General features: G+C 34.8%; 1 protein-coding gene across 1 annotated transcript; it reads right to left on the bottom strand.

The window, feature by feature from the left end:
* Positions 1-2,021: 2,021 nt before the first annotated feature.
* On the bottom strand, positions 2,022-20,491 carry LOC134391845 (C-type lectin domain family 2 member A-like). The gene is made up of 6 exons (XM_063115757.1): positions 20,443-20,491; positions 18,249-18,389; positions 13,979-14,148; positions 11,648-11,751; positions 11,026-11,098; positions 2,022-2,108 (listed from the first exon to the last, which is right to left on the bottom strand). The coding sequence occupies exons 1-6, from the start codon at positions 20,489-20,491 to the stop codon at positions 2,022-2,024; spliced, it is 624 nt and encodes a 207-aa protein (XP_062971827.1).
* Positions 20,492-22,122: the final 1,631 nt, after the last annotated feature.

Genomic DNA, 22,122 nt, shown 5'->3' with positions numbered 1-22,122 from the left:
GAGTCCTTGAAGTCAACCATGACTCCTCCTCCTTTTCACCCTTAGAATTCGAGCAGTCGTTTAAGTCCTATCACTTTTACCATGTAATTATTTCTGGAATCTATCTATATATCTTCATAACCAACCTATCATCCTGGATTATTATAACAGCCTTTTTGTCTGCTTCTAGTTTCGTCTGCCACAATCTATTCTCCGTATTGTGACCATAGTGTGAAAGTTGTCAAAATCAAAAGGGAGTCATGTGTGTCAAACTCTGACAAAAAGTAAATAAATAAAGCCAGGAGGCTGAGAAGAGAGGGCCCTCATGAGTACGTGCCCATGATACAGAACTGCTATGAGGACTCTTACACATACATGCCTGCAGCAAAAACTTTTGCCAAGGACTTTTCAACCCACAACTTGCTACATGAGTCACGAGGACCTAGCCAGGTGCACAAGAACAGTCGCCCGACACTGTCTCCCCTAAAGAACTGGCGTCAACTCCTGTAATAAGCCCTTGTGATCAATGCTCTCTTTGTTTCAAAATGAATGACGTGTAGTTTTCTCTTTAACTTTTAAAAGCCTTTGTCTTCCTTTACCTCCCTGAATACACACATAGTTACCTATGGCACACGTATCACCGTTGCAAAGCCTTATTCCCAAATAAAATGTTTTCTTTGACGTTTGCCTCTATAATTTTTATCTTTAGCAACAGGGACTCTCTGACCCTCAAATCAGAACACATTATCCCCTACTGCGTTCCCTACAGATGGCTTCCCATTGCTGAAACCCTTTTCTTCCCTTTGTATCTTGAGTCCTCTTCATTCCTCCATTACTACACAGCCACACTAAACTGTTCAGTTCCTCAATGTGTCCTGTTTTCTCTTGCCTCTAATCCACTCATACAGTTTGTTGCACCTTAACAAGCATTCCTCCTTTTCCTACTCATCTGTTTAAATCTTGTTTATTTTCCAGGTCTCCAGTTAAATGCCATTTGGAGGAAAATACTGCCTTGACCAGTCTCCACTCTGGACTAAGTTATATGGATTTGATATATATTTTCATAGCTCTCTATACTTATCTAATCTTAACATTTAGCACCTTATTTTTTGGAGGGGAGAGTTATTGCTTGTTTAATAATTTGTATTTCTTACTGTGCCAGCAGCTCCATGAGGTCACTAATCCTCATCATTTCATGGAACAAGGTACCTGATGCATAATGAATGATAAACAAGTACTTGAGCCATTGACTATTTATTAGTAACATGTTCTATGATTTCCCCAGCATAACGTTTACTAGTTATGTAGCTCTTTCCCTAGTCTGGAGAAGGTTGACCTGCATGCAGAGAAATAATCCACTTTTTTTTTTTTTTTCAAGTAAAGGTCAGTATTAAGTATACTTGGACAAATAAATAAAATTTTTCAAGTTTTTTGTTATTGTTTTTAACATAGCACCTACATTAAGACTTGGAACAGAGAGATATTACATTAATGTTTGTTAATTAAATATAAGTTCACCAATGGGAAACCTGCTTGTAAGACCTTAGCTCCGCTAAGAGTAAAACTGAAAAGACACATATGAATTAAAAACTAACCAACTAACTAAACAGAAATAATTATAGTTCATAAGAATGAATCATAAGAAATTAAACAAAAAGAATACAAAACAATATTTTTCAGTGTAAAAAAATTGTGACAAATATGTACTATTTTATCAGTGTGAGCATTTGAGACATGAAGGAGAAAATGATAGGACAGAAGTTACAATTGAAGGAAGGGGACAGAAAAAATGATGGAAGATTAGTGATTTATGATCCCTGTATAAAGCAAGACCAACTTCGCATGAGTAACTCCATTTTGTTGTTTACAAGTTTGCAACCCTATTTTGATGTTTTAAGTTTAAAAGTGCTTACTTGAAACTATAAGTGCGAAGTCATTGAACACACCCACTTGCCTGTGCAAATCCATGAAACAACTTATGACACGAAAGGTAAGCTACAACCTGCGTATATAAAGAGAAACTGCTTCCACCTTAACGTGCCTTAACACACGGTCAACTCTTGCTTGGAATCACAGACGATCACTCTGCTGCACTGATTCACCAGATCTACCTTCAGGGAGCCTGAGTCCTTGAACATAAAAAGGACAACTCCGAAGACCCTGCCTTGCAGCCAAGCAACACCAAGGACTGGAACTGTTTCGCTAAGCCCACTATTGACTTCTGCCTAGCCGCTAATTACTGAGTTTGCTCCTTCTCATTTAGTTTCTTATTTAATTTTTCCTTGTTTGAAGTATTAATTACGTTGATTCCTGTTTGTTGAGATCTCTGTGTACCTTGCCAAGCTACTAAGTGAAATGGATAGTACTCGGGGAAACAGCTCCCAGTAAACTCTGCTTAGCTTATAGCCGAATTGAGTTCATGTGATTCAATAAAGCTTGACATTGTGGAAAGACACAATTGTGGTCACACGGAGTTAATCATAACCTTGACTCTGTGCTCAGGAAGATCCCTTTAATTTTCAAAGCCAAGTTCTCAATGCTTTTTGGAATACTGATTTTGATTTAAATGTTTCAGTATTTAAATATAAGTAGTAAGAAATAAAACAATTAGTCTGGCTGCATTTCTTTCTTTTTTATTCTTATTCAGGGGTTATTCTTGAAATAATATTTCCCATTTGTATCAGTCCTTTCTGTTCCTTATAACAAAATACCTGGAACTGGGCAGTTTATAAAGAAATAGAATTTATTGCTTACAGTTTTGGAGGCTGGGAAGTCCAAAGTCCAGGGAACACATCTAGTCAAGACCCTGTTGGTGGTGACAGCAATGGAGGGGTCTCACATGGCAGATGGCAGAGCAGAGAGAGTGAGAGACTCTCATGTGCTCTCCTTTTAAAGCCCTCAGAACCATGCCCATGACCAACATCATTAATCCATTCACTAGGTCATTGTCCTCACAATTTAATCACCTCTTCAAGCCCAACCTTTCAGTTACCATAATAGGATTTCCTACCTTCGTCAGGTACAGTGGGGATTAAGCTTCATTGAGTTTGGGTGTGGGGGATGGGTGGTATTCAATCTGTAGCACCATTAAATTCTAAAATTTGTGTTGAAAGTAAAGAAATATCTTACCTGTAAATTTCTGACATGGGAATTCTAAAAACTACTGTGAATTTAATTAGCCATGCCTAAACATCCTAATAAAAATCAAACTGTCTTATTATTTCTTTTATGTACCTATATAGGTATATTTTTGAGGGAGTAGATTGCCTGAATCACAACTAATGTTATTTTTATATTACCCAGTCCTCCAAATTAATATTTTTAATTATATAGAGATCCCTGTTGTTGGGAGGGGAGCATATTAAATAATGTAAATCTGGAAGACTCACAGTGAAAAAAAACCTTTAGGAAGAAATGAGATGATTATAACTTACGGCACTTTGGAGACCACTTTTAACTTCATACTTACATTTCCCCTCCCCAAGAAAGGGAAAACAGCTGTGATTCCTTGCTCATGAAATCATTCTTCTTATGTCATTTCCTGTTCCCCTTGTTCACTGGCCTTTTTTCCCTTTCTTTAAAAATTTTTATACTATATTAACTATTTTTCACCTCCTCTGAGGCTTTACCTCCATCAAAAAAGACCTCACATAAGGTAGGCTGGAAGTGTGAAAAAGAGAAAAGGACATCTCGCACCTGCACACTTACCAGTCCCAACATGTTTTTCACTGACATTACGTTACGATGGAAAAGTGTGCCTTGCTGAATGCTGCCCTGCTCAGCACTGCTGTGCTGACTTGTGCACCAGCCAGTTCAGCAGGTGAACATGTTTGAACACTGTCAGCTAAGGAGCACGAATGCCCTCTCCGTACTGCGTTTCTTCTTTACTGTTCCGTGAACTCCCTTCCTGCCATTATCATTACTTTTCCACTGATTATTTATTTCCATTTATTTACTTTTTAAACATTCACATATTTTTTCTTTTTTTATTTTAATTTATCAATATACCATGTAGTTGATTTTTGTGTCCCTTTACCAAGTCCTCCTTTTCCTCCTTTCCACACCCCCATCTCCCACATCAACATCATATCCGTTCACTTACCTTAACAAGTTCAAGGAATTGTTGTGGTGGTTGTGTCTTCTCCCTCCCTCCTCCATTGATTTGCTTGTATGTTTATTTATTTATTTTTATTAGCTCCCATAAATAGGAGCGTGTTACTTTAATTGACAGAAAATACACATTTACCACGTGCATCATGATGTTTTGAAATATGTGTAATTGTGAAATGGCTGAATTGAGCTAATTAACCTATGAATTACCTTGCATATTTATTTTTTGTGGTGAGAGCACTTAAAATCTACTCTTAGTGATAATATGTTGTTATTAACTATAGTCACCATATTGTACAATAGATCTTTTGAACATATTCTTCCTATCTAATTGAAATTTTGTTTTCTTTGACAACATCTTCCCAAAGCCCCCTCTCAGCCCCTGGGAACCATCGTTGTACTCTGCTTGAATGAGTTCAACTTTTTAGAGTCCACATATAAGTGAGATCATGCGATATGTTTTTCTGTGACTGGCTTATTTCACTTAACTCCTCCAGATTCTTCCATGTTGTCCCAAATTTCAGGATTTATATCTTGTTTAAGGCTGTATAGTATTCCATTATGTATATATGCCACATTTTCTTCATCCACTCATCCACTGACAGACACTTAAGTTGATTTCATGTCTTGATTATTGTGAATAATGCATCAATGAACATGAGCATACAGCTCTCTCCTCAACATACTGATTTCCGTTAGATTTATACCCAGTAGTGGAATTGCTAGATCACATGGTAGTTCTATTTTTAATTTTTTGAGGACCCTCCATACTGTTTGTCATAAAGGCTATCCATTTTTACATTCCCATCAACAGTCTGCAAGAGTTCCCATTCTTCTGTACTTACCAATACTTAGCTTTTATCTTTTTGTTATTAGCCACTCTGACAGGTGTGAGGTTATATCTTATTTTGGTTTTAATTTGCATTTCCCTGATTATTAGTGATGCTGAGCGTATTTTTTATAAACCTGTTGGCCTTTGTATGTCTTCTTTTGAGAAATGTCTATTCAAGTTCTTTGCCCATTTTTTAATTGGGTTATTTGCTTTTTAGCATTTGAATTGTTTGAGTTCCTTATACATTGTGGATATTACCCATTATTAGATGTATGGTTTGCAAATAATTTCTCCCATTCCATAGATAGTCTCTTCACTCTGTTAAGTGCTTCCTTTGCCATACAGAGGCTGTTTAGTTTGATGTAATCCCATTTGTCTATGTTTGTTTTTGTTCACTTTTGAGATTAAATAAAAAAAGATCATTGCCCAGACCAATGTCATTGACATTTTCCCCTATGTTTTCTTCTAGTAGTTACATAGTATCAGGTTTTATGTTTAAGCCTTTAATTCATTTTGAGTTGATTTTTGTACATGAAGTGAGATAAAGGTTCAGTTTTATTCCTCTGCATGTGGATATCCAGTTTTCCCAACACCACTTATTAAAGACACTAATCCTTCCCCATGGTGTGTTCTTGGCACTTTTGTCAAAAATCAATTGTCCATAACAAATATATTTCTCAGCTCTCTATTCTGCTCCCTTGGTCTATGTGTCTGTTTTTATGCCAGTATCATGCTGTTTTGATTACTGTAATTTCATAGTACATTTTGAATTCAGGTAGTGTGAAGGCTTTGGCTTTATTCTTTTGCTCAAGATTGTCTTGGCTATTCAGTGTCTTCTGTGGTTCCATATAAATTTTAGGGTTTCTTTTTATTTCTGTGAAAAGTGTCATTGGTATTTTGATAGAGATTGCATTGACTCTGTAGATCTCTTTGGGTAGTATTGACATTCTAATAATATGTTCATTTAATTCTTTCAATTCTTTAACATTTTAATGCTTTCGATCCATGAACATAGAATATTTTTCCATTTGATCATGTTTTTGTCAGTTTCTTTCACCAATATTTTATAGTTTTCAGTGTACAGGTCATTCACCTCCTTGGTTAACTACATTCCTACATATAATTTTTTGTAGCCACTGTAAATAGGATTTTTTAAATTTTCTTTTTCAGATAGTTCTTCAGTAGTGGATAGAAATGCTACTGATTTCTATAAATTTTGTATCCTGCAACTTTACTGAATTTGTTTATTAGTTCAAACAGTTTTAGGTGGAGTCCTTAGAACTTTCTATATATAAGATAATGCTATCTGCAAACAGGTACAATTTAACTTCTTTCTCTACAGTTTGGGTGCCTTTTATTTGTTTGTCTTGCCTAATGCCTCTGGCTAGGATTCCCAGTACTATGTCAAATAGAAGTGGCAAGAATGGGCATTCTTGTCTTGTTCTTGATCTTAAAGGAAAAGCTTTCAACATTTTGGCACTGAATATGATGTTACCTGTGGGTTGGTCATAAACGGACTTTATTGTGTTGGAGCATATTCCTTCTATACCTAATTTGTTGAGAGTTTTTAATCATGAAAGGATGATGAATTTTGTCAAATGCTTTTTCTGCATCTGTGAGATGATCATAACTTTTTTTGTCCTTCATTCTGTTAATGTGGTGTATCAAATTTATAGATGTGTGTATGTTGAAGCATCCTTGCATCTCTGGGATAAATCCCACTCGATCATGGTGAATGATGCATTTAATGTGCTGTTGTTTCAGTTCTCTAGCATTTTTCTGAGGATTTTTGTTTCTGCGTTCATCAGGGATACTGGCTTGTAGTTTTCTTTCCTTGCAGTGTCCTTGTCTGTCTTTGGTATCAGGGTAATACTGGCCTTGTAAAATGAGTTTGGAAGTATTCTCTTCTCTTTAGTTTTTTGGAAGTTTGAGAAAGATTGGTACTAGTTCTTTAAATGTTTAGTAGAATTCACTAGGGAGTCATGAGGTCTTGGGATTTTCTTTTTTTTTTTTTTTTTCTCAGAATTATTTATGTCATTTATTTTATTTCTTTTTTTTTTTAAATTTTATTTTGTCGATATACATTGTAGCTGATTATTGCTCCCCATCACCAAAACCTCCCTCCCTTCTCCCTCCCCCCCTCCCCCCCAACAATGTCCTTTCTGTTTGCTTGTTGTATCAACTTCAAATAATTGTGGTTGTTATATCTTCTTCCCCCCCCCCCCCCCCGGTTTGTGTGTGTGTGTGTGTATGTGTGTGTGTGAATTTATATATTAATTTTCTTTGATGGGGGACGTTTTATTACCAATTTAATCTCCTTATCCATTATTGGTTTCTTCTCATTTTCTATTTCTTATGACTCATTCTTGGTAAATTGTATGTGTCTAGGAATGTATCTATTACTTCTAAGTTACCCAGTTTGTTGGTACATAATTGTTCATAATAGTCTCTTATGATCCTTTGTATTTCTATGGTATCCGTTGTAATGTCTCCTTTTTAATTTCTAGCTTTATTTACTTAGTCTTACCATTTCTCCCCCTTAGTCTAGCTAAAGTTTTATTAATGAGATTTTTTTTTAATTTTCAGAAAATAATTTGACTAATGTTCAGAAGACAAAAACAAACAGAGATTAATTTCATAGTTAAAATGCGCATTGGGTGCTTTGGCAGCTCAAAGATGATAGGCCTGAAATGTACGTTGGGTATTGCTTTAGACAAAACCAAAGGCAGAACCCAAGAAGATAAAAGAATCAATCAATAAACAGTTAATTGTAAATTGTTTGTAAGTATCTACTATTCTGGAAACATATGCTCATAAGGACAATGTATCCTGTAGGGTTAGCATTCCCATTTCCAAGTAAGCATCTCTCAAGTCAAATGAAGTATCTTATATTCATTCTCATATGATAATAAGATTATATTCCTGAACATTTTTTCCCCACTTATACTCAATACATTCTCCATCAAAAGACAATTAAAGGATTGTTTTAACCACCTCGGCTTTCCCACTAATCATTAGAAAAACTAACATGTTACTATTATACGTTAGACTTAGTATTTTATATGTATACATATGTACTTATATTTAAATGAATAAATATTATACTTAAAAATATAATCAAAAGTATAATCAAGTATAAAAAATTATAGCTCTTATATGTTGTCTTTCCAGAATTTTAGAAATATGCACTTCCAGGCATAATTGTTCATATTGCCCTCAAGAGAGATAAGAGAGTATTTGTGATTTTATTTTAAAAACACCAAAAGTCTCAATATGTTCTTTAAAATAACAACTTTATTTTAGCATTAGTTAATAAATTTGAGACAGACACTTTAGAATCCATTTCATTAAGCATTAGGTGCCATGAAAGCCATGAGTCATACAAAAGAATCCTTGACATCGTTGCTCTATTATTAGAGAAGGCAAATACAATAATCATGTAACTTATAAACTAAAACTTAAAAGAGCAAGGAAATGTTAATACATCTTCCTACTTTATCTTGGACACTACTCAGGATTAGAAGTATTGCAGATCTAATATTGCAGGGCATTGAGGTGTCTACCTCTTGGAAAATATGCAGAACTCTTATTTAACCCTCCTGTAAATACACAGGGACTGATTCATATGTCTGATGTTATACTACCGATTTATTAGTGTTCTTACAAGCACTGATTCAACTCTCAAAAATGACCAAATCTAATGATCTTTAATTTAGACCTCACCTAAAAAGGAAAAGAAAAAAAGGAAATTACAAAATAAGGATACATAGAGGGAAAGTATTTTTTCAGTAAGCACACAATTGTCTGCTCTTTGCTACTGTGACCTTCTTTCCTTTATCATGTAAGCTTAACTTCAAGGCTCTGCAGATCTCGCTATATGCGTTTAATACACCCAGCCCAGATTTGCTCCTTATTTTCAGAATTGTGTCCTATTTCTTGCTAAACATTTCCACCTGGATTTTCTACAGGTTCCTGAAACTCAGTGTGTCTAAAATACCCTTTTATTTTTATATCAGTTGATAGCACCACTATTCATCTGATTGACTTAGAAATCTGGAATTTACATCTATTTCTCCTTCATACCTGTCACCCTACATTTTCTAAGTGTTCATCTCTGAAAGAGTTCTTGAGTTCATTCACTTCGATGTTTGCACAAGAAGAAAAATCACAATGCATTTCTCAGAACACATGCCTGTGTTGACCTGTGCCTGTATTTAATAACTCCAGTTGCCACAGAGCATCAAGGTCAAACTTGACTTAGCATGGCATATCATTTCCCCTAAATCTGGCCTTGGCCTCTCCCTCTTTCCCTCATTCCTTCTCCCACGCTCAGCTATTATTCCTTCCTATTTCACACCTCTCATTCCAGTGTTTCCAGACTATTATCATTTCTCAGTTTTGCAACACTCGGTAACCTCACACATGCTTTTCACTTGCAATATTCTTTCTGGGCATTTTCTTCCTAGAAAACCTTTACTTTCTTTACTCACCAATTTAAAAAATATTTTCCCTGTGATGATTTCACTGGGCACCTCTTAAGTTTTGTACACTTCCTTCTTTGTGCTACCATTGAAACTTTCCACACTTTGTATGCTTTTTGCACTTCTTGCAGTGTTTGGTAACTAAATATTGAAGGTTCATCTATCCAGTCTCTTTAGTTTTCTAAACTAATTGTAGATTTAATGCGAAGACCCTTGTCACCACTTTTTATATTCTAGTTTCCAAACAAAGTAATTTTATTTGTTCCCAGTAAAGGAGAACAATGTAGTATTAATACAATACAATCTGATTAAATAAAGACCTAAGAACAAAGTCCTGAGCTTTCTCAGGACCCATGCAATGGTCCGTTTAAATATGAAAGGAAATTTCCTCTTCTAGTCTCTTACTGCCTTGGCACTTATTTAACTCTGTACAGTATTTTCCCCTATTCATGTTGAGATTAAAATAATAAAATGAGCATTTACAAAGTATGAGGTGGGGGAGTGAAAGTACAGGGAGGAAAAGAAAGTAAAAATGAGGGTGAGGGGAGTGGGTGAAAAGATGGAAAGTTTGGTAGGGTCTATAATAAAAGATATAAGAATGAGACATTAGTAGGTTATTTTCCTAAATTCTTGCTAGTCCTTTTCTCCAATGTGTATTCTCTTATTACCATTATTTTAATTTCTATACATGAGTACATATTAAGCACCCATAGGATGCATATTACAGACTTCACAGTAACTCTAAGAAAGATATTACATTTTAAAAAGAGATCATTAACCTTGTCGTATAAAGATAATATTCTCAGAAGAAGTAGATGTTCTGACACAGAACCTAATTTATTAGTTTTTCAAATAGGAGAAGTTTGAACAGCAAGTCCAAACCACTCTCTTAACCTAACTGCCACCCACCAAAAATAATTTCTGTCGTTCATACTGTCCATTATGCGATAGATCCTTGGCATTCACAAGTGGAGCATTGCTAGTTCAGACTGTTTGCTCTCTCTTTTATTTATCTATTTTTGGCTGTTTGGTTCATGTGTGTTTGAATTATACTATACACTTGAGAAAATCTCATAAAGTAATGCAAATATTGCAAAACTAAAAGATTATTAACAACTAGTATTTTAATGATAAAAGAATATGGGATGAAAATCTTAGAAAGTCAAAGTTTTTAGAAAAATAAGTCATTTTGAATGATATTAGTCTGAATTCATAGAATTAAATATCTTAAAGTATAAATAAAATCTTTCATTCATATTTTAATGAATTATATATCAGAAATTTTGCTCTATAAAGAGATTTAAGAACTTTTAAATATATTGGTACATATACATCTTGAATGCCAAGAGTATGATACATTTTAATAAATTCATTTTTAATAAAATTAAAATTATTATTATTTTTTTAATAAAAAATTATTATTTTTAATAAAAATGGATTTAGAAATTTGGAGTGAAACAGCAATGAAAATTTCTAAGTATGAATTTCTTGTACTTTTATAGTAATATAATATATTTCTTTCAAGGGAAATAAAAAGTACATTTTATGTAAAATATCTTTACATCATTGGTGTCAACGTCTTGGTATATATGTGTCTGGTTTGCTGCAAATCCATTTTCTAACCAAATGGCTGCTAGCACTGCTAATCCCAACTTTGTGTAGATAAGCAGATTCTCCAATTCCAATTATTTTAAACCTGAAACAAAAAAGACCACAGAGTGAGTGGATACTGATTGGAAGGGTTAAAGGAAAAAATTCCGTTGCTGTGACCAATTACTCTAACTTAAAACAGTAATTGCGTGAATATAAAGCAAACAATTTATACTCATGTTTTCCGGCCCAAAATGTAGCTTTTTAAACTCAAAAAAACTGTAACCTATTTGGATGAGAAATGCAGAACTTGTTGCCAAACATTTTAAATATGTGTTGCAAAATATTCTAATTATTTAACATCTCTGAACATCCATATTTTCATCTGTAAAATGGAGATAAATATACTCACCTCTCAGAGCTGTTGTGGAGGTAGATGTAATGACTATGAAGCACAGCGTTTGGCATATTACAGATATTAAGTTGTTTGTATAATGATTTCTATTACCACTTTTTCTCTGGGCTCATTTTAGTCTCCACCACAAAGGAAGCTTCCGAGAGAATGGTGTGTATAGATTATAACTGAGATCTCTCAATAATGGGAAAGGGCTCCGAGTGCCAGATTTAGCTGTGTAAATTATGTGCTGGGACTTACCAACCACCGTATGCTGTGCCATCTGTCCACTGCCAGTCGTGTCCTGGTTTTCTGCTCAGTCCAATCCAATACTGAGAATGGTCAGAATATCGCTTAAGGAACTCCTTTAACAAGATATATTTACAGGATGAATATCAAATGCTTCATCCTCATGGATTTTCTCTCATGTAATCATTGTACTTTTTATACAAATGCAGACTTTTAGATTTGGAAAAGATCTCAGAGGTCACATTGTCATCTGGCTCATGTGCTAGTTCAGATTTTTTGTTGTTGTTCACAAAACAAGTCTTAATACATTAAAAAAGATTTTAAGATCACAGTGCTAGTTCGTATCTTGTATAACTTCTGTAACAACTTCTGTAGTAAATTGCACTGGGTAGCTTTTTCTCATTTCTATTTTCTAAAAGAGTTTTTATAAGGCACAGATTATCTGTTTTGTGAAGACGTGATCAAATTTGCCAGTAGGTTTGGTTCCTTTTAGGATGAAAGAATTTTGGTTAGCAGTAAAATGTTTGAATAGTTACTGGTGCATTCAGGTTTCATATTTCACGTATCTTCATAGGTATTATTACCTAATTATCTTCTGATATTATTACCACTAACCCAGCTTTGTTGTTCTCTTTAGTTTGGGTCAGTAGTTGCTTTGCATATCGCTTCCTTCACTTTACCTCTAAATTTCCTCTGTGTGTGCACGTGCTTGCTTAGCTCTGTCTCTGGAAGTGACAAACAGCTAAGCTTTGCTGCCTTTTTAAAACCTATCAGATAATTTTCTCTTTCAAGAGATGAGATAAATATATTTACGTTTGACTGTGCTTGGTGTCACACTTGAATTTATCGATGCTGAGTTTTCTGACTACCACCTTTTTTTTTTTCCTTTCTTTTATCTTCTCTGAATTCTGTTGGATTGGTATTTTTCGGTCTTTAGTTGACTTGAACAATACAGAATGCATTTTTTGCTCTTTAATTTTTTAAAAATGTATTTCTCTGTACACGTTCCAATTTTTATGTTGCCGAAACAATTGTTTAAATCATTGGTTAGACGATTACCAGTTTCTACAAAGTTTCAAATTTATTGGCATAAAATCATTTGTAATGTTTTATGCTATTAAATCCCTACTGTTTGTAATTGTGTTTATTAGGGTGGGCATGTCTTCGCTCCTTTTCTGGGGTCAATCCTGTCTATTCATATAACCAGTCTCGCTTTTTTTGATTCTCATTTATTATTTTATTTTACTCGCTTTTCCTATTTTTTCTCTTATGCTTATGTCTGAAAGTTATTTCAATGACTGATTTTTAGTTAAAATTTTCCCCTTTTTGTCCTATTTCCATATCCATCTATTCTTCACTCATTTTTTTTCCTCCTTTAGTTTCACAGTATGTTATTCTGTTGAATGGAATGTATTGTTTTATTGATATCTTTCAACCACCCTAACGTACTTACATAAAAATCTTTTGTCAGAATGTTTTATAAAATTAATTTGAACTTGGGTCAATACCTCTTCTGACTGTTCTTGGTAAAAAGTAAGTGTTCAATAAGTGTTAAATACTATCACGTTCCTTGAGCCCCTAACTTTTCCATCTAGCTCACCTCTGACGTTCTACATTTCTACTGTTTCTGTGTTTTTGGACAGTTTGAACTGTGTGCTTCTGAGTTTCTCTATCTACCCTTTTCCGTGCTCCCAAAGCTAAAAGATCTTGGTTGCATTGACTCAGTTATTAATTTTTTCCAGTATCTGTGCCAAATGTTTGTTTCATGATTTTCTGCTTATTATTATTTTTAATATAGTTTCACAAATGGCAACTTTCATTTGGTGTTAAATAGGGAAGTGAACAACATTTTCTTACTGCGGGCTTCGTTGTGGCTTCCCAGGTCTGAACTATGGAAACGGTTTAAGACTTTCCTTGAATTTTAGTCTTCTGTTTCCACTCTGAAATGCAGATTTGGGTAATTGTGTGGTTGAACTTCTTTGGAGAAAAGTTGGGCTCTCTCTGATGAGCAGTGGTATATAAATTGCCCTATGTAGGGCTTAGGGGGAGTTGTGTGCACCTTGTTTCTAAGCACCTTCACTCCTGATTGAGAAGTCAAGTGAGGAAAGTCATCTCTTAAATATTGCCTAATAATTTGTACCAGGGGGTTGATCCGAACTGACCTGTCTGTGGCCTGACCCTAATGAGTGCTCTCTCTATGGTCCATTGACTTAGTGTAGAAAATAGGGACTCTTCTATGCTGGGTAAGAGGGTCTTTTCTGAATCACTCCCATTGCTGGTGTGTATTCACTATATAAGCTACACCTCTGAAAATATAATTATAGTTCAAAAGTATTGCCTTACCAATTCTTTTGTGGTGTTGAATACAGCAAGAGTTGATGCATGAGAAGCACAGAAGTTCTGGCTTGATGTCCAGGTTGTTGTATTTTCAGAAAAATAGAAACACTTTCCTAGGTAACCAATCCAGCCATCCAGGCATGATGTGTGTTCAGTGGAAGATTTGTGTTTTTCAACTAAAAATGATTGAATAATATATTAAGCACTGAGGGGGTGGAAAGCCCTGAAATTCCTTCTCCAAAACACAGTAGAATTTGATTTAAAACATTTATCTGTCTAGATGAACAAAATTCACCAGATTAGTTTTGGCCTTTCAATCTGAAAAGTTTTGGACTTCATTAATCACTCTTTGCTTTTTTCCCAAATGAAGACAGCTCCTAAATTTTTGTACTTCCTTTCTTGTTAGATTGAAAGAAATCCTTGATGGATGCCAGTCATGTTGTTGTTTCTCAAGGCTTTTGCTCTCCTCAAGTGACACACTTCCTAGGTGACCACACTCGTTCCCATGATGTTAACTATCACCCATATGCTGATAATTACTAAACGGGTATCTCTAATCCAGGCCTCTCATCAGAGATCTCCTGTGTACAATTAATTAACTAATGGGTACCCATTTGTTCAATAACAACATATTTTGGGGTATGCAGTATGTGCCAAGCACTGATATATGTGTTTATTGTAGACATGGTTTCTACCATTGTTGTGCTAAGAATCTGATGGGGCAAGTAGATATTGAACAAGTAATTACAAATTCAAGGAATGATACCAAAGGAATAGTGGTGGGGGCTAAGAGAACATGTGTTGACGGGAGCTGATCTATTTCAGAGGCGGGAATTAGAGCAGACACTTAAGCTGACACTTTAAGCTTGCATAGGACTCACTGGATGAAGAATGAGGAAAGTGTGTTACCACCAAAGAGAAAATGAGTATGCAAAGGTCCTGGCGTGAGCGACCTTCCCACTTGAGAAAGGTAGAAGATCAGTATGACTGGAATGTAGAGAGCAAGAGGGAACTGAGTCCAGAAAGAGAGACAGCAGACAAGTATTGTGTATAAGAATGGTAGAGGGTTTAAACTTTAAACTAAAGGGGTGTCTCAAAATTAGAGGCAGGGAATGACATATGTACTAGATTGATGGCGTATTGGTTTATAAAAACATATTGTTAGAAGTAACATAGATTCGGGAAAGGGATATGTGTTCAATTTAAAGTGTACACAACAACTAAATAGGATACACCTGATCCAGTTATGCATGTGCTTACACTATGCTTAAACCATGTTACAGTCTATTTCTTTAAACTTTAATGAAACATGCAACAGAATTTGATCTCTGTTTACTTCTGTAGCTTTAGCTTCTCTGTAGGCACTTTGTTTCTCTCATCTGCTTTCTTCCATACCAAACTTCTTGTAGTCCCCGTGTATACCATAATACTTCATGTAATATCTGGGCCTTTGCTCATGCTGTTAAATATTCCCCGATGCCACACCCCCACCCTGAACTTGCAAGAAAAAACTCTATCCCCGTCCAACTGGAAAGTATCCACCTGTATCTCAATCATCTATTCTGTTAAAGCATAATTTCCTCCATCCCAACCTGAGGGAATTGATCAACTCTTTTTCATGCTCTTTGCTCCTAACAGAATGTCAGATTTAATACACTATAGTTACAATGATCATTTTGCCTCCTCATTTTCCATCCTAGTATCTGATGATTATTTTACACCTGTTTGCTGTGTGACAACATATATAAATAATATATATGAATATGTGTATGTATAAATATATGTATGTTTTTGACATATCTCCATATATTATCTGTTGGTAGATACCTGTCATTCACCTACCCTTCTCAACCTAAGTGCAAGACTAATTTTCATTTTAATTCTATTTAAATATTTGCCTTATTGTATTATAGATTGTTTTAACCTAAGTGTTAACATCTATTAAATAAGAAAAGCCTGTTTTTATGCCAAAGCACAAAATCAGTCATCTGATCTGGGTCACATGGGTTTAGTATGCTTATCTTCCCTTCCCTAAGATGTATCAAATATTCCTTACTTTAGCTTAATGATTTTAGGGAATTACAAAGTTTTAGCACCATAAGAAGCCCTAAAAATTATCTAGTCAAAATTAACCAATGACAAAAATCCTTGAAATAGAATTCTGTCCCTGCTGTTTGATATCAGTTTAGGGGGGTAGCACATTAATCTTTATAAATTGTCCACACTTCTGTGTGATCGAGTTCTTAAGGGGCTCTTTTGAACATAGCTTGAACGAGTGAACAAGCATGAGGGTCTGTGGGAATTCCATGGAGGAATCCACTGAGCTAAAATAAGCAGCATGTTGTGGGAATGGACTGCACTGACTTTACTAACACGTGGTCTGGAAGAAATTGTCTTTTTAGAATAGGTTGGACATATGTCAGTTCCTTTAACAAATTAGTGAGCCATAGAAAATAAGTTCATTTTAAAAGAGACAACATTATACGTGTAAGGAACAATGAATAAGATATCAGAAGACCTGGATTCAGGTTGTAACCTACTTAGCTTTCTGTAGTTAATCAGTTAACATCTCTGAAGTTCAGTACCTCACATACAACAACAGAAAAATAAGGATAATAATACTATACCTGACTACCTGCCTGGGCTACTGAAAACAAAAATGGGATATTGTGTATGAAAATATACTACAAAATATCATAAAATGCTTTATAAATATATAGATTTTTTTTTGTCAAAAAACCCCAGCTTATTATTATTTTGGTCAGCAAAGCTAAATAGCTGTCTTTTCTCAAATGCTATAATTTAAACTAAGAAAAATATCAATAATGTTTCCTTACTTGGCCAATAGATATTTTCTGTGCTTTTACTTGAATGACATTTTTCTTAGCTATTTATAGTTAGGTATAAAACAATAACTTTTATATCATACCCTAAGTAATTTGGTGCTAAATTTTTACTGTAAATATTTAAGCCCATTCATGTTTATATACAATATATGCATATATTTATATATAGCATTTATGTGCATATGTGTGTATGTAATCATGTATATACATGTATTTATGCATGCATTAAGTCATAATACCTAGTTCAAAGAAAAAGTTTGATTAATGTATCTATATCTATATAAACTCATTTATATATACATGGGTATGCATTTATGTATAAATGTATATAAAATATACATCTTCTTTTATTTCTATAAATTTCTATATACATGTATATATTATATACACATTTATAATACATATATTCATGTGAAAATCATATAGACATTCATATATGCATGTCAATATGCATATGTCCTTAAGTATATATTTTCCAACACCTCATTAAAATTGTTCCAAGATATTAGTAGGAAATATGTCCATAGTTTACTATCATGAACAGGAGATGTCTCATGCTGCTCTTCAGGTAAAAAATAATCTGTATTTGTGTAAAAAAAAATGCCACTCCAATAGCAACAGATTTTTCTCCTTCCAATTCTCAATAACCCATATGTGTAGCTGTGAATTATAATTGGTACTTGAATATCTGACCTCATCATTGGAAGCTGCAATAATGAGAGAGAGAGGTCAAATGCTTTGCACCTTGAACTCAGTATCATTCTTACAAGCCTGGCTGTTTAGCTCACTTCCTTAGAGCGTGGTGTTGATAACGCCAAGGTCAAGGGTTCAGATTCCCTTACTGGCCATCCACCAAAACAAACAAACAAACAAACAAACAAACAAACAAAAATATTCATTCTGATAGATATAGCCATCAACTAGAAGCAACTCAGAAAAAAAAATAAGATTTTTATAGAAGTTTACAGTTTAGGATGAATTAGTCCACAAGCTAGACACTGCTCCACAAACTGCTACTGGTCCACAGTGTGGTACGGCCCTTGTGGCAGATGTAAACTAACTCTGTCACCAAACATACTGTTTAGTTCTTTTGGTATTTTATTTTTTTCATAGTGAGACTTTCTTGAAGAAAACAGTGTGATAATTTACATTTTACCACAAGGTCTTTACCTGATAAAGACTAAACCAGTAATACTGGTTTAGAAGGAAACTTCAAATATATTAAGTTATTTTTATCCTCACAATATTAATACAGCTATTATCCTCATTTTACAGTGGAGGAAACATATGTTCATTTCATATGCAAAGGTCAAGGTTAAGTTTGGTCTGAAATCATATCTGTCCTTGAGCTAACATACAAGAAGCACTCAAAGAATGAAATATTTCATAGGAGAGTTAACCTGAGCATATTTGAGAAACTGTCAACTTACCTGCTAAAATTGTGGCCAGTGCAGTTACTAGAATCGCCAGAAAGAAGATGACAATGACACTTTTAGAGATACAGAGTCTCTTTTTATTCTCTTTTGGAGGTTCTTGTGACTCTGTGGTCGAGCTGGAAGAGACAGCATTTCCTACAGAAAAATCAATCAGTTCTCCATTACTAATAAATGTTGTAAGATGCAAGATCAATAGATACAAACCAGTAATACTTCTATATATTAGCAATAACTAATAGTAAATTTAAAATATAAAATATCATTTATAAAAGCATAAAGTATTAAATATTTACGGATAAATATGACAAAAGATATTCAATATTTGTACACTGAAGACTACAAAGCATTGCTAAGAGAAACTATAGATGTAAGTAAATGGAGAGAGATACTATTTTCATGAATCGAAAGATCCAATATTGGTAAGATATCAGTTCACTCCAGATTAATCTACAGATTCATCACAATCCCAAGCAAAAATCTTAGCAGGCTTTTTTTTTTTTTTTTTTTAAGAAATTTGCAAACTGTTTCTAAAATTTATATGAAAATACAAAGGAACTAGAATAGCCAAAACAAGTTTGAAAAATAACTAAATTGGAGGATGAACATTTCCTGGTTTAAAGACTGATTATAAAGTTACAATTCATCCATGTACATCATGGTATCAGTGTAAAGATAGACAAATAGGAAGCTCCAAAATAGATCCATACATATGTGGACAGAGGATCTTGTCAAAGAGACAAAAAGGATAGTTATTTTGATAGATAGTACTGGAACAACAGAATGTTCATATGCAAAAAAAAAAAAAAAAAAGATTTCAATCCATACATCATTCCATATTAATTCAAACATATCATAGAAATAGATGTAAAGCCCCAAATCACAAAATTTTAGAAGAGAATGCAGGAAAAATTTTTTTGTGATCTTGGATTAGGTAAAGAATTCTTTAATTCAATCCAAAATCATGTTCCGTTACAAAGTAATAAATTGAACTTTATAAAACTTAATAACTTCTGCTCTTCAAAAGACAGTATGAACATAATGAAATGACAAGCTAGAAACTGGGAGAAAATTTTTTTCAAATCAGATGTCTGATAAGGAACTTGTAATCAGCATACATAAAGTCTCAATACTTAATAAGAAAACAAACAACTCAATAAAAATATGAGCAGAAAACTTGAAAAGGCACATCGTAAAGAAGTTATGTAAATGGAAAAGTACACGTAAAAAATGCTGTTCATCACTAGTCTTTAAGAAATTGCAAATTAAAACCAAATTTAGAAACTACTACATACCTATTAGAATGACTACAAATAAGACCTCTAACCATCCCAAGTGTTGGTGAGGATGAGATACACTGTGGGTGGAAATGTAAAATGGTACAATCTCTCTGGAAAACAGGATGGAAGTTTCTTCAAAAGCTAAGTATACATCTACCATATGATTCATCAATTCTATTCATAGGTGTTTCCCAATAAAAATGAAAACATATATTCACACCAAGACTTACACATACATTTTTACAGCAGCTTTATTTATAATAGCTTCAAAGTAGAAACAATCCAAATGTCCATCAATAGGTGAATGAATAAATAGAGTGTGGTACATATACATGAGGGAATACCACTCAGCAACAACAAAAAATAACTATTGATATGCACAACACGGATAAATTTTAAATTAATTACATTGAATAAAAGGAGCGAGGCAAAAATGAGTACAACCTATAAAATCCCAGATAATTCAAACTGATCTATAGTGACAGAAACCTGATTTGTGGTTGTCTCAGGGAGGGCGAGTTTGAAGGGGTAGTAAAAATGAGATGACAGTGGGTCACGGGTAATACCTGGTATGGATGGATATGTTCACCATCTTGAATGCAGTGATGGTTTCATGGGTGTATATCATATAAGTCCAAACTTACCAGAGCGAACACTTGAAATGTGCATTTTGTTGCATATCAATTTTACCTAAACAAGACTGTTGAAATAGTAGAAAAGTCAGTTATCATTTATTCACACTATGTGGCCCTATTTACAGGATACCTTGGGCAGATAGCTGAAAATAATTCATCACACATAGAAGAGATAATGAGCGTGGAGACACTGAATTTCTCAGGAGGATTAGGAGTTATTACGGATTTGTTTACTTCATATACGGCATCTAGAGCTATCATGCATGTCTGTCTTACCTGAAGACTGGGTGTCTCCTGAATTTGTCAGCATTATGTCATCATCCATGTTTCTTTCCAAGTTAAAAAAAAAAATACACACTGCTCGTAGTAAACACACTGGATCAGGATTCTTGCCCACTGCTTGGATTTAGTTTCAACTGTATGAAGAAGAAAATCTAAAATGAGAAACAAAGTTAGTGTAAAAATTCTGACAAAGCCTCTCCCGATGCCTAATGGGCCACATAAATGCTTCTCCCTTGGCACACGGTCATCCAAAAACCATATCTCACTGCAGTCTGAGGAGAAACTGGAGGTGGCTGGAGACTCTGAATTAATTCTTCTGGCCGTTGTATTCGGTGTAAGAGAAGTGAGGTCCAGTGGTCTACGAAGCCACTACGGTGGGTCTCCAAACCATCACTCTGACCTACCAAAACTTTTTAAGATAATCTTTACCATTATGAATCCCAGCCACAGATCTAATTCTAAATGATCTGTGCATGAGGCACCAACAAACTTTAGTGAAAACATGCATTTGCTTTAATGATAATAGTAATAGGAAGAATCTTATCTAACACTCATTGTGTGTTCTGAGCTCTTAGCTTTTGTGATTTTATTTAAACTCACGGTAACATTATCAAATAGAATCTGTTATTGTTTTTAATACACAGATGAGGCAACTTTCTCAAAGTGACAGAGAGCTTAAAAATGTCCCTTAGAGTACCACAACTCATGGTGGGCAGAGCACACATACTAGCTAGCGCTGTTCATTCAGTGCTTACTCTACTAAACGCCACTGATTCCATATTCAGGACCATGCATGGGTGCTCTCCTAGGAAGCACTTGTACTCCCAGAAATAGGAAGCAGTTCTCAGATTCAGCAACCACAAGCATTGCGCTATTGGCGTCATGCTAAGATAATTGTGATCATGTCCTACCACTGGATATAGGCGACTTTCCAGAATGGATGCATGACAGTCTGTATTTCAAAGTCACCTGCTTGAGAAACAAACCAAAAGCAGTGGGTTGACATTTTTTAAACTGGGTTATAAGGTATAGAGTTCTTTCTATTTTTGTAAGTTTTTAATTGTAAATAAAATTTTACAACTCCAAAACTATTTTTTCAGGAGCCAGGTTGTGTGTGTGTGTGTATTTGCGTGTGTGTGTGTGTGTGCATGCGCGCGTGTGTGTGTGTGTGTGTGCGTGAGCGTGCGTGGGGGGGCAGAGAGAGAGAGAGAGAGAGAGAAACATACTGAGAAAACCTGCAACTGGAATATATTTTTCAAACTTTTACTCGAAAGTTTATATGCTGTTTCAAAACAATAAATTTTACTTGTGCACCACTTAGCTATTTCCACATTAACACTATATTACCAACTATACCCCAAACTTTGGCTAAAAGCATTTCTTCTCTGTCACTAGTCCACCCTGCATTGATTTGGGGCTGTCTGGATAGCTGGCAACTGTGTCTCTCTGTCTCAAGCCACAGGTCTGGCTGTGCTTGTCTCCTTCAAAGTTTGTTATCCTGGGCTCCAAGCTGGAAGGGCAGCAGCTACCTCAGAAGCGCTTCTCATGGAGATGTCAGAGGTGCATGAGGGCAAGCCCACCCACCCAGCGTGTTTCAAGCCCCTGTTATTATCCTGTGGGCTGAAGCTTACCTCCTGGCTGACCTCCAAAGTCAAAGCCAATGAAACACTACAC

This window comes from Cynocephalus volans, chromosome 12 (genome assembly GCF_027409185.1).
Source record: "Cynocephalus volans isolate mCynVol1 chromosome 12, mCynVol1.pri, whole genome shotgun sequence".
Lineage (NCBI taxonomy): Eukaryota > Metazoa > Chordata > Mammalia > Dermoptera > Cynocephalidae > Cynocephalus > Cynocephalus volans.
This window is presented reverse-complemented; position numbering and strand designations above follow the sequence as displayed.

Coding starts and splice junctions, on each gene's coding strand:
- LOC134391845 (XM_063115757.1), bottom strand. CDS start 20,491: ATGGATGATGACATAATGCTGACAAATTCAGGAGACACCCAGTCTTCA. Junction 11,752..13,978: donor TCAACACCACAAAAGAATTG/GTAAGGCAATAC, acceptor ATCTTGTTAAAG/GAGTTCCTTAAGCGATATTC. Junction 11,099..11,647: donor GGCACAGCATACGGTGGTTG/GTAAGTCCCAGC, acceptor TTTTTGTTTCAG/GTTTAAAATAATTGGAATTG.